Source organism: Ambystoma mexicanum, chromosome 11, assembly GCF_040938575.1.
Source record: "Ambystoma mexicanum isolate Mex_15411 chromosome 11, UKY_AmexF1_1, whole genome shotgun sequence".
Lineage (NCBI taxonomy): Eukaryota > Metazoa > Chordata > Amphibia > Caudata > Ambystomatidae > Ambystoma > Ambystoma mexicanum.
In genome coordinates, this window is record NC_090934.1 from 644,063,320 (window position 1) to 644,076,994 (window position 13,675).

The 13,675-nt window shown below is 46.7% G+C and overlaps 1 protein-coding gene across 1 annotated transcript in view; it reads right to left on the reverse strand.

Annotated features, from left to right (window-relative positions):
• The window catches only part of SLC5A12 (solute carrier family 5 member 12), a 346,093-nt gene that overhangs the window by 145,320 nt on the left and 187,098 nt on the right, over window positions 1-13,675 (reverse strand). The window contains exons 5-6 of the mRNA XM_069623503.1: window positions 13,127-13,194; window positions 3,664-3,818 (exon numbers count right to left, since the gene is read on the reverse strand). Coding sequence (XP_069479604.1) covers window positions 3,664-3,818; window positions 13,127-13,194 — 223 coding nt within the window. The remainder of the gene's footprint in view (window positions 1-3,663; window positions 3,819-13,126; window positions 13,195-13,675) is intronic.

Sequence of the window (13,675 nt, forward strand, 5' to 3'; positions counted from 1 at the left end):
CCCCTAGTCCTACAGGGCTGGCGTCGACTACAATCTCTGATTCCCGGCCAGGGTGGAAATAGGCCATTGTCTCCTGCTCTGACAGGGCCTCTTTGATGTCATTGAAGGATCTTTGTTCAGTCACTGTCCATTGCCAAGGCACGTCATTCCTGGTGAGTGCCCTCAGTGGTTCTGATAGGGAGGCCAGGTCTTTGATGAATCGGCCGCAGTAGTTGACCATCCCTAAGAAGCTCCGAACTTCCGCTGGAGATGTGGGTGGAGGCGCATCTCTTATGTCTTTTACTTTTCCAGGGTCTGGGGATATGCCACCCGCATGAAAAGTGAACCCGAAGAATTCTAGCCGGTCCTTGAGGAATTCGCACTTTTCTTGGTGCAGGGTTAGGCCTACCGCCTGGAGCCTCTCAAATGTGCGCTCTAGCCTTTTAAGGTGTTCGCTTTCCGACTTGGCGAAGACTAAGATGTCGTCGGACATGTTGATGACGCCCTTCAGACCGGACAATGCTCCTCTTATGGCGTTCTGGAAGACCTCAGCCGCGGATGAGATCCCAAAGTTAAGTCTCTTGTACTGGTACAACCCCTCGTGCGTCGTGAACGTCGTAATGTACCTCGACTCGGGGTGCAGTTCTAATTGATGGTAGCCGGATCTGAGGTCCAGTTTGGAGAAGACTTTGGCGCCTTGAAGTTCACCAACTATATCATCTAGGGTGGGTGTGAGGTGGCGCTCCCTTTTGATGGCGGCATTCGGGAGCCTCATGTCCACGCAGATGCGTACAGCCCCCGGTTGTTTCGGCTTTGGGGCTACTTCGATGGGCGAAACCCAAGGGGTGGGGCCTTCCACCCGTTCGATGATGTCTCGGTCAACCAACTGTTGCAGCTCCTCCTCCACTTGGGCCCTCAGGTGAAAGGGAATTCGGCGGTGTTTGAGGGCTGTCGGCCTTACAGACTTGTCGATGTGCAGGCGGATGGGGTCTGCGTTCAGTTTGCCGATGCCCTTGAAGAGACTCTCGAACTTGTGTAGCATGCTTTTCAGATCGGCGTGGTACACCCCGAATGTGAAATGGACAATGTCGAGCGCTTCTGACGCTGCACAGCTCAGCAAGGAATGTGGGCTGACGTCGGTGACGAAGAATCTTGCTTTGATGGAGTTTTGTCCATGAGAGACTGGGGCGACAAACGCACCCTGGATGGGTAAGGGAGTTTCTCCACCGAATGCAATATTCTTGCTGTGGATGTTGACAGTTCCGGTGGGCCTGGTAGGGCTACATAATGTTCGGTGGCTAGCACGCAGACTGAAGCTCCGGTGTCGATAAGAATGGGGGTGGGAACGTCATTGATGTCGACGGTGCATGTGGGTTGGCGCCTCGTGCCGGGACCTTTCGCGATGCTGGAGATGAAGAAAACTTCTTCCTCCTCCTCTTCTTCTTCCGCGAGATCCAGGTCCTGCAGGCCCTGATCAATCGAGGAGATGCCTCTCACTCTGCGAGCACCTCCTCGTCCCACTCTCTCTGGTCCTCTCGCTGCTGCAACGGGGGAAACCGCACGGCACATCCTGGCAAAGTGTCCCGGTGTGCCGCACCGGGCGCATGTTCTCGACTTCGCCGGGCAGTCACCGCTGTGGGGGAGGTCATACCCACAGTACGAGCACGATGGGGCGTTGCCTGGTGTGGACGTGGCGTCAGGCCTTTTCGGCGCCCATCTCGACCTACCCGCAGCTGACCGTCCTACTGCGAATGCGTCTTCGTTATGTCCTGGCCGCGAGGCAGCGTCCATTTTCACGCCTCTGGCATCCGCTAGCTCATGTGCTCTGCCCAGGTCTAGAATCTGCTGGAGGGTCAGGCCAGGCTCCCTCAATACTTGCCTCCGAAGTTTTCCGGAGCTGCACCCCTGTAGTAGTTGGTTGCGGACCATTTCCTCCTCGTTTGCCCATCTGCAGGAGGTCGCCAGGTGTCTCAGGCGGGCGCAGAATTTGTCTAGGGGCTCATCGTCCAATTGTCTCTCAGCGCCCATGACAAACCTGTCAAAGTCTACATTGGCCATGGGGAGAAAGTGGTCTTTGAGTGCCTGCTTGACTGCGTCATATGTGACCACGGGGATGACGAGGGAGTCGTAGATCTTGTGGACTTCTGCGCCTGCCGAATAGATCATGGTTGCAATTTTTTCGTCATCATCGTCCACCCCAGATGCCCTAAAGAACATATCTAGTCTTTTGACCCACAAAAGCCACTTCGGGCCTAGCTTGGAGGGGGGGCCAGTAGCATCGAATTCCGGCATGGGGGCTAGGGAGCTGCGGGCTCTGCGAGGGATTGGGGCGGCGGCACCTTCATCGTCAGCTCCTTCACCCATCTCAGCGCCACGTACTCACAGTTGGCTGTCTCGGGAGAGGATGGCTTGTCTCGGCCTCGTGGCAGGGTTGGGTGCGAAATCCCCTTCTTTCTTCTCGATTGCCACAGCCCTGCGCCTGCAGGACTGTGGGCGTTCCAAAAATTACTCTTCGGTGTCCTCCGACGCCGTTGGCGAGTGGCGCACGAGCACCCAGTCGGGCCGCAACCACTGTCGCCACGTGTGACGGGGAGCGGGTGAAAGAGAAGATGGCCGCCGGCGCCCCGTGGGTCCGTAATACGGCAGACTTCCGTCACTCCGAGGTCGTCGGGTACGGAAGTGGACCGTACCTCCTCGTCGCCAGTGTTGTGACCAGGGGGGCACTGTGATGAAGTGTGGGCCCTCCCCAGATCTAGGGCCCCTGCGCGCAGTGGGTCGCGCAAGAACGAACACTGGAGACGTCCGCCTGTTCCGGCGCTCCGGCGCGAACTGCCGCCGGGCGCCGCCTTTATTAACTGGCGCGCATGCGCCGGCTCGCGGGCCGCGCATGCGCGTTTCGTGTACCACGTATACAACAGCCCCCAGCGATCAGTGCCTGAGAGAGAAAAGAGCATAGAAAGGGGACAGGTAGGGGAACCCCGAAATGAAACACACTAAAGCAAGGCAGTCAATGTTCTGGGAATAATGGCTTCCAGAGGTTTGGAGGGAGTTGGTCTCGTGGGCACCTTGAAAGTTAATTCAAATAGTAAGTTCTAGAACGAATGCAATATGCCTATGAGACATGAAATGGATTCTGTTTTTCAGCATGTATGCTAGTGATGTGCTCATAGCTAAAATTGAACATATTAGGGGTATGGAATATAGTGTGAATAAAGATGAGCAGAATGGGTCTGTGACTCCCCGTATTTTACATCAAAAATGTGCAGACATTCCATAAAGTTGCTGGTCGGCTTATTATCTCTCAGAGTAGGGCCAGACCGTCACCAAGCGTACACCGGCTTCTGATGCCAGACATGATATCTTTAAAGAACCTGTGCCTTGCATACAAATAACAAAAAGGTTCTGCACCACACTAGGAGAAAGCGCAAGAGGGGGTAAAGAGACAATTTGCAACGGTTGCTTGCAACTCTGGAACACTCTCTGAGAAGATAAATGACTCACCCCAACCTAATGTCTTTCATGACTAAATGTAATTATCATGTTACATGAGACACGTGGACCCAGGTATCTTATATAGTGAGTGCTATACAAATACAATAGCATACTGTGTAGACATTTAAACGTGGGTTCAGATGTGTTGCTTTTAAACATAGCCCTTATGATATGCAAAGATATGCTGCTTACTCAAATACATCCAAACGGGATCCATTGAGGTTAACATTCCATATGTTGGTTGTTCCATTATTGGCTATGGTCCCCTGTATGAGAACACTTAGAAATCCAATAACCATAACCACCATTTGAAATGCATCAGTCCACACCACGGCTTTCAATCCTCCCTGGAAAGGAAATGGAAAAGAATAGATATAATATAATACAATATAACATAATATAAGATATAATATAACATATGTTTATACTGTATGGTGCATATGTATTCATCACAAACACTGTACTGAATAAAGCAACACGTACCTAGGAATAATCCCATAATAAGAAAAGCAAGCAGGAACGCGAGATGTCCACATCTTAAAAGTGTATTAAAATCTGTGTTACACTGCCCCAAATTGTGTTATGTGTCATGAGGTGCACACATATTTTCAAACTGATACCTCAACTTGGTGAAGTCATAGGGAGTGTTGCTGCTAAGTATAATATTCAGCCTTTGCCGTTATATTAACTATCAGAGCATGTTAATCAATTCTAAACAAAACTTTTGATTTGATGTTTGTTCTGCTACCAAAAATGGCCTCATTACAAGTTTGGTGGTAAATCTGCTGTATTAAGCTGTTACGCTACTCAGTCCTGTGATTTTATTACAGGATTATGAGTGGTGGTGGGCAGAGTTAGCCCTCATATTTGGAGTCTATATAGCACCATGTGAATTTTAGCAAAATTACCACAATCAGTAAATCTGCTGTGGTAATTCTACTGACTTTTAACTTTGAAGTAGAGGTGTAATGAACTGTCATCTGGCAAGGAGGGAGATGCCCTGGCTTTTTTTGTTTTGTATTGGTTAATAAAATGATGCAGGTAGTTCCATTTTAGGGAGGGAGATCTGTTGATCAGATTTCCCTTTCATTAGTTCCATGTCAAAAGCATATTGTACACCTGTTCCCAGCTGCACCAGGAGCCTGATCTGCAGCACCTGCTCTCCAGTGGCACAGAGCAGGTTTCAGAGGTCACTGAGGCCTAGTTGACAACTGCAGTGACAGCCGAGTCTCTACAGCCTGGGACTGCATTTAAGATGTGCACCCCTGTTCCAAAATATAACTAGGAGAATGGTGTCCTGGTGGCACACCAAACTGTAAATATAAGCCATGCCTGAGTTTGGGGTATGGTGGCTAGCATCTTTCAAAGCATTCCAAGCCACATCAATTTGATATCACACATTTGTTAGCCATGTGAGCCCAGTTCAGCTGTGGGAGGGGCATGTGCATTCTCACCAGACAAGCTGTTGTTGCTCCTGTTAGCAAGACTGTAGCCCTAGGGATTGCCTCTATTTGTTACTTTGCAAGTACAGGTAAAACACTCCCCAGAGAGACAGCCAATTGACAGGAAGCTATCACTGCATACCAAAAGGACTTGGATTCTATGATGGAGGGAAGGGGCAAGTTAGAGTAGACAGAAGAAAATCTTTACAGTTAGAGGAAAATTCCATCATCTTGTTCCTCTCCGCATCTATATGTTCTTCCTGCCCTTCCACTTCCTGTAGCACAAAGCACTATGAGTATCAGAAGGCAAAGTCCACTTGTTCGAAGGACAGAGATGGGACTCTTAAAACAGGATTGCTTTTGTCCTCACATCTGTAGAATTTTGCCTTTAAATAAAATGTGCTCCCACCACTTCCTTGAATCATCTATGAACTTCAGACCTTCAAGAAGATTGCTTTGGACACTGTTGGTAGGGCAGCCCTTTCCAAAGTCCTCCAGTTGAAAAGTTAAGGCAGGTATTCCAAGGTAGAGGCAAGGTGTATCCCCTAACCATCGCCAAGGACCATTGGAGTGAACTGCTGCTGGACGAAAACCAGCTTCTCTGCCAGGTACCACTGTTGTCCAAAACTTCACTGTGATGAAGGACCCCTGGAGATGCGTGCCAGTCTCCCACATGTTTGAGAGTCAGAGAACAGGATTCATCTTGTCTATGAGACTGAAGATAACCAGGAGTCCTCCGTATTCACTGTCAAAATGTTGTGAGCTGTAATTCAAGCACTTTTGACACTGATTGAACCACTAGGACCCACCGGAGCTGCCTTTGGTGAACCATTGTCCCGCACATTCAAACCCGTTTACAGACACGCCATCTGAAGGCACATCATTGCCTCAGTTCGAACTGAGAAGTTATGCTGTATCTGCATTGCTGAAACTGCTGTTTGGACCACCAGCTTCATCACTGAATGAGTCACCATTCAAGATGACACTGATGTTGTTCGCTAACTGTGTCTTTCAAGCACCTGTATCAAACCAAAGTGATTGCACACCCCATCACCAGCATGTCCACCTTTGAACCTTGACTGCCCAATCGAAACTGGTGACCACCACAATTCATATTGCTTGTGTGGGGTTTTAACTGCAACATTCTTCTGTTCAAACCCGCTTCAATGTCTGCTTCTGCTGGACCACTGTGACTGCTGTATTTGGAACCGAATCAAACTGCCAAACAGCACTGAGAAGCCGGGATAAATGTTGTCAAACCGCCAATATACTTCAAAGGTATTATTGACTGATAACTGCTCCCGGTCAATTTTGGGCCCTCGAGTCTTGCTATGTCATATGAATCCTTTTTGCAACTCAAGAACATATGCTTTTGAACATTGTGTTTTGTATTGCATTTTCTTCCTGTCTCATTACACAGAGTGCCTGTCTTTTTTTGTTGCATATTCCATGTTATTTCCACCTGGGTGGATTTTTGTAGTGTTTTTTATTTCATAACTGTTGCTGCTACTGTTTCATATTTACACCCCTCTTGAGAGTATAGCCTTCCCTTTGCCTATGTTACCACAAAAGGTGAAGGAGGTATCTTTCTTAACAGTGCCTGTTTTATCTTTGAGCCTGATTGTGTTGGCTCTTGGTTTGAAGCTGTGTGAGGGCTGAGTAGGTGCTTTAATCTCTGCTCATCCTTGCACTCCTGCAGAGCAGAAGTCAATACCACCACACTTGTGGGCAGCAGTTGTGATTTGGAACAGACTGTGCCTACAATGTAATCAACCAAAATAAGAGTTTGAATTTAACTTAAGTTTCACTACCAAGGCATTTTTTTATTTCACAATGGGACTTGACATGAGCTATACAACTACCTTGTCAGTCGGTGATCTGTGAAAGCTTTTCCAAGGCAGGTGACTTCCATTCGGTACTCAGGTGGAGAAAGCTGAACTGCTAAAGTCCGTCCATGTTTCTAAGGAAGCTAGGGGGCTGGAAGATTCCCAGGGGACCAGTAGCAGTTCTGAGGCTCCAGCTCAATTTCCCATTTGTCTGGGAGGTGTGGACGTTGATGAGGAGGGTGGCAGTGATGATGCCTCCCATCATTATTTGCAGAGAGCAGGTAGCATACTTTCCCAGAGGTCCTCAGGTCCCCAGTCCCAGGCCTCAGTCAGGTACCAAGCATCCATAAGGTCAAGGGTTTCTATTAGGTCCAGGGTGAGCCACCCTGGCGAGGATCTAATCGATAAGGAACTTTTCATTGAGACAAATAAGTTGGCCTTACCGGTACAGAAGAATAAGGATGCTACTGCTATGGAGAGGCAAAAACAGAGGCCTGCTCTTACTTTAGAGGAGCAAAAGCAGAAGGATACTGTTGTGATAAAAGAACAGATGCAGCTTGACTTTCTGATACCGCGCAAGATGGAGCTAGATCACCAAAGGGAAGAGCGGAGGACTTGCAATAGAGAAGGGAGTACCTCTCGTGATGGGACCCAAGGGAAGCCCAGGCACCACATCCTCAAGGACTTAGTCCCTGCTTATGAGATGAGGAAGGACATCATTGACTGGTTTAAAAGGAAAGGGACTGTAGCATGCCTACCGCATGAATGACGGGTTTGAGATTTGTGGGTTGCACCCTTATGAGCCATTTACCAATGGCGGCAACTGTTGTAATTATTCAGAGAGGTCAATTTATAAGAAAATTGAAGGAAACGTCCTTCCTCGTGAGGTTCTGCAACACCCCTGTGCAGTATCTCAGGCTCTTTAGAGAGCTCACCAAGAAAGAAAGTCAAACTTGTGTTTGCGCATCAGTCCTGGTTAATATCTAAATGGCAGGGTTACAGCTAACAAAGTTGACACATTTGAGGGCATGTGAGAATATCCTTAAAATGGAGTTTTACCAGCATCTGGTAGATACGATTATCAAAGACTCAAGATAGTATGCAAAGGCTGCTGACAGATATGTGTGCGCTTCAGTCCAGAAGAAGGCTCAGGCTACTACATCTAAGCCAGATGAGAAGACAATTGATAAAAGTAAACATACGGAAGGCGAGAGTACAGACTCTCAACCTCCTCCCAAGAAAGGGCCCTAAAAGTGCAAAGGGAAATCCCCTAAACATGGTTTGTCAGCACCCACAGATAGAACAAATGAGTGCACTGTTAGCACTGGTCTGCATGCCTCTGCATCCCCAATGATCTGCTTTCAGTATGGTGACATAACACATAAAAGAAAAGATGCAGATAGCAAGAGTATACCCAAGCAGGACTTACTTAGTGCTCTCTTCCTGGAGGAGGAGGCAAAAGTCATTGCAGGCATCATAGATGATCAATTCCCACTAGGCCAGATGCTGACCGTATGCACCCTAATATCTCTTTGTGGGCACCAACAGAGACCCAGTTTCATGCCAACGTAATAATATATTTGTGCATATGTGCATAAATGGGAACAGAGCACCATCACTTTGATATACTGCTGTGAGTATCACCGCTGTCCGACGATGGTGGGTACACGAGGATAATTTTCTGTCTGGTCCTCCCAAGTTAGTCAGGTGATTTTATGGCCACATCAGATGCCACTGGCTATCGTAGAGTTTAGCTGGAGGTGTGAAAACTCTCAATTTTGCGTTGCTGTCAAGGATGCAATTCCAGTGGACTGTTACGGAATGACAAGCCTGATGCTGAAATAATTGCTGCGATCACATGATCTAGGGTGAAAGAAGCAGTGCAGTTAGCAACCCTCGTGGCCATGGGTTCATGAGCACTACCATCTGAAGATGGCGAAAAGCCAGCACCACTACTGCTACCTATTCCAGATCCTGAGTTCACAGAGTGGCCAGATCCTAACAGATAGGCTCTGAAGGGCACTGAAGTGCCTACTGCGGTGGAACCAGATTCAGTGACTATATTCAGTGACCCCGGGGTTGCCTGCATGCATTGAAAGAGAACCTGGGCTGGAGGACACGGTAGTCTTAGACCTCAAGGGCCTGACAGTGATAAGTGACTTGTCCTTTTTTGGAAACCCCAGCCAGGCTGACTTTTACCATGTGCAATGTGACTGTCCAACTCTGGTAGATCTGTGTGAGCAGGTAGAATAACAGGCTGAGGGGAATCCCCTGTTGTTTTCAAGGTTTACTGGGATGTTCTCCTGGCAGAGGCCAACCAGAGGTTGTGAGTCCACAATTTCACAGGAGGTACCTACTGGACTTGGTTCATGACATTCATTTTATAGGTCACTTATAAGAGGCCAAGACAGCTGATGTGTTATCTGCCTATTTTTACTGGTCCTATATGAGTCTAACAATCAAGGAATTTGTATGGTCCTGTCAGGCTTGCCAAGCATCCGGTAAGTCTGGTCTGGTAGAAAAGGCCCCCATAATTCCGCTACCAGTGGTTGGCTGGTTTTACGAGAGAATTGGGATGGAAATTGTGTGTCCTTTGAATACTCAGACCTTCTCAGGAAACTAGTACATCTTGGTTGTGGTAGACCATGCCATTCATTTCCCTGGCCAAGTACAGAGAAAAAGGACACAGATCCGGCGTCCATCCAGGAGCTCATGTAGCACTATCATGTGCATAAGGCCACAGTGACTGAGTATACTCCAGGATAGATTGTCTGGATTATGGAACCTGTCAAAACAAGAGCCTTCATGAAAAGTGGAATGGGAATCAACTCATGCATCGACTGCTGCAGGGCAGAATCAATTGGTCAAAAGAGGGTTTACCCCCAGCATGACGCCGTTCATATGTTCATTCATTGTCCAGGTGGATAGCACATGGGTATAGTGCTAGTCAATGGCATGAGGCAAGCCTGCACTTTGCATTTTCGAATACTGTATTAGGGCTGGATTAACCTTTTATCCTTCTGAGATGAACAATTTTAATTTCATTAAAATGTGGTACTAATAATTTCTGTCATTACATCACTTTGAAGCTGGAGGAACACAGCATGAAGTGCTATAAAAAAACACACATTATTGTTATTCATATAATAATATCTCTGGAAAGGCTGTGAATTAGGCTATCTATAACATGCAATAGTTCTTTATTTGTGATGCATGCCTTGATGGGCCAAAATGTGATGTTTTCTTTCTTCAGATGAAATGTTTGCCACATCAATTGCAGTTGAAAAAGCTCAATACTTGGAGATCGAATTTGAAAAACCTCCATTTCAACATGACAGATTTTGCTGGTCAGGCAGGGAGCACCACAATCCGAGGGATCATCTGGAGATGTCCCATCAAGCAATCTATATTGAGACTCTCTGGCCATTGCCTTTCTTCATGGTTTTCTGAAAGAATATATGCTGTCTAAGGGTGGGTCTCTCCGACTCCTTCCTTTCCTCAAGGCATTTCTGGAAATAAAAATATACTGTCCCACAGAGGTTTATTTGTTGTTGTTATTTGGGTCACGGCTTCTGAAACCTTTTACAACCCTTTCCCAATGAACTGTGAGGCACATTCTTTGAAACAACATCACCAGCGCACAGTGATGTCAGTGAAGGGGTGGAGGTGTTGAAGAATTGGATGTTTTTTTTTCTCCAAGCTATCTCCTGCATTCAGCCATCTATTTCCTTCTCCTGGCTACTTGACATGCGTAGAATTCACCTGTTATGGCAGGTCGATAGTATGATCTTCCTCTGCCCTATTATTACATCAATCATTTCGGAAAAGCAGAATTACATTGATTTCTTCTGCAGACAATAGTATTTAAGAGATATTTTGGCATTCTGGGGGCCATTAACTGGTTGTAAAGGCCATCAAGGTTACTACCATCTGGTAATGACCCGAGAAGGGGAACATTATTGTTTTAAGCACACGGACAAAGCCTCAAGGTGCTATGGGCATGAAACAAGGGCTGTGATAAGTGCACATCCTGTTGTGTAAAGGTGCGATTAAAAAAAGCCTGTCCTCCACAGTGGTGATAAAGCTTGGAATCTTGAGCAGCAGCCAGGCAGAGTTATAGGACACCAGGAGAGTGGTGTACGTGAGCCCCAAGGTAAGGAGGTTCAGGGGTAGGCTTAAGAGAGCTGAGGGGGTGATAGGGGAACTCGGGGCAATGCAACATTCCCCAGTTGCTAATCATACAATGAGACTCAGGCTGGATGCTGTTTCTGACATTGCCGGCCTTAGAATCAGTGGTGGTTGTTGCAGTCATTTCAGCAGGAAGACCCACGTAAACGACTGTGAGATCTTCAACATATCGCGCTGAGAGCTGCCTAGCAGAACTGTCCTTCCTGGTACATTTTGACTTACTGCCCGGAGAAATAACAAAGCCTGAGAAATGTCAATACCTGTGATCACTCATCCGCAGCCGACTTCCCACAAGACACAGTGATTCACAAACAGTGCATGCCCAAAAACACCTTGCACATGTGAGTTGCTCGTGACACAGAATGTATTAAGGGGTGTAATGTGAAGCATATTTATGATCGCATTCTGGTTCATGAATGTGTTCACCTAGTCACAACCTTTCTCTGCATCTGCTCCGAACTGATGTAAGCCAGTCATGGGCTAAGCCTCAAAGCAGACAGGCGTCTTTTAGGTCTCATCCTTATTGCAGTGCCACAACCAAGAAATGTCACACAAACCATATGTACTTCTGTTTGCTAACCTGCTATGTGGTAAAAATCTAAAACTATAATAGACAGTGATGAGACATGAAATGCTGATTACCTTGAATGTGCTTCTACCATCTCTAGTGACATCAGGAGGACACCAAACCGAGACATGAAATGCTGATTACCTTGAATGTGCTTTTAGCATCTCTAGTGACATCAGGAGGACACCAAACACACCACCAATGAGGTGCATGTGTATTTATTTATTTATTTATTTATTTCTTCGTCACCTATATAGTTCCTATACACTTAACAAGCATTTCAAAGCGCTCCAGCTCAGGGAGGGAGAGACGCTAAGCAAGGAGATAAGCCTTAAAAGGCATTGGAAAATTCAAAATGGGCAAGTGCTATACATTTAGAAGTACAACAGAGAAATACAAACATATTTACAACATAAGACATAATTATTGCACATGCCTGACGCTTGTTTCAATAATGCAAGAGCGATACATAAAGAAAGGAAAGAGGAGAGGGGGAGGGTAGGGTAAGACGAACAGACAAATGAGACCGTCCTACGTGCCTGACAGCATTTCCGACAGTGAAAAGTGCATGAGAAAAGAGGTAGAAGAGGAGGGGGCGAGTAGTGGCAGGGATAGGCTCACAAAACGACGTGGCTGCAGATGAAAAAGTCACCTTGGGCGGTAACCCCAAAGGTGGGGGGATGACTGAGGCGGTACCATTACCTGCTAATAATGCCCCAACCAAGGACATTGTTATTTTGGCATTTTGTTTATGTGCTACGTTTTATTTGTTTTACATTTGTGAAATGTTGACTTTTTTTACGTTTAAAAACAACGACAGAGGAAATGTCCACCATTGTTAAAGAAGAAGGGAGCACATCCTAGTCCATTCTCCATTTCCATAATGGCCACTGGAGTGTCAAGGAAAGAGGTTGGCCAGTTTGGTGTCAAGCGAGTGTGGAGGGTATCGAGATGCTGGAGAGAGTTAAGTGCATTTTTGGAGAGGGTCAGGATATTGTGTTGGGGTAGCAGGTGGTGGCATTGGTTTCAAGGCCGTGAGGGAGACAGGAGGCCGAAGACCAGGAGGCAAGGGCGACTGCATACCACTACTCAGAGGGCTCAGAAGGAGACACCAGCAATGCCGCTTCCTAAGGTCCCTGGTTCAATACAAGGCCAACTGATGTCATCTCCGGGGTAGTGATAATGTACACCTGAGCCTGAGATGCACACCCAAAATGTACCCTGTGCCTTGAAGGATGGGTTGCATGGGTGTTGGGTTCGCCACTTAAATAGATCCTGTTTGTCTGATGCAGGCTGCAACGCGCACTGTGCCTTGTGCCTGATTCGTGCAGGATGACAGAACCTGGGGCATGATGGCATGGTGGCGTTCTCAACATAAACACCGCTTGGAGGGAAAACGGTCTGGACATTTAGGGCCTGATTCTCAGAACGTTTTCCTATGAGATTGCGTCATTACAAAACGCTTCTCTGAATCAGGCCAATTATACTTTTGTCTTCATCTGACTACCAACGAGTAGAACCACCTGATTCTCCACATTACTCCAAGGACTACAACATGTTAGTTGTATGAACATCAGCCTATTTCATTTGAGAACATATTCAATTGCATGTTTTCCGTTTCAGATACGTACCAGAGTGCAGTAGAATGTGCAGACGATTCCTGTTGCAAACACGGCTCCCCACAGATCAAACCCAGTCACTTTGAAAGAAATAATAACCAATTAGATTCGGACGCGTTTAATTCCGAGTTAACTCAAAGTATAGGCTACGTTGAGTCAGTTTCCCAAAAACATCAAATCATTTCTATCCAAACATTTTTAATTGCCATGTTGTCTTTATGTATGTTCATTTCCATGCTATTATGCATCTATTTGCCCAACAACAGCGTCCATACAACTGCATATGTTCTCCGACATTGAGCAGTTAGTTTCACATCTAGTTGTTCTCGTGGAAATGTACCAAAATCACAGGGGCAGTGGGAAATAAAGCTTTGGACCATCCTTATGTTGTCTACATTAGTGTTAAACTTCATTGCCCCAAAGTCTCATTCTCATTTGAGGTGGGTTGATTGGTTTGTGAAGTGAGAGGAAACTAGAAAGAGTTTGGCCTGATTTAAAAAGCGTTTTTCAATATTATTGCATCATTGTAAAACACTTCTGTTAATCAGGTTCTTTACCTTT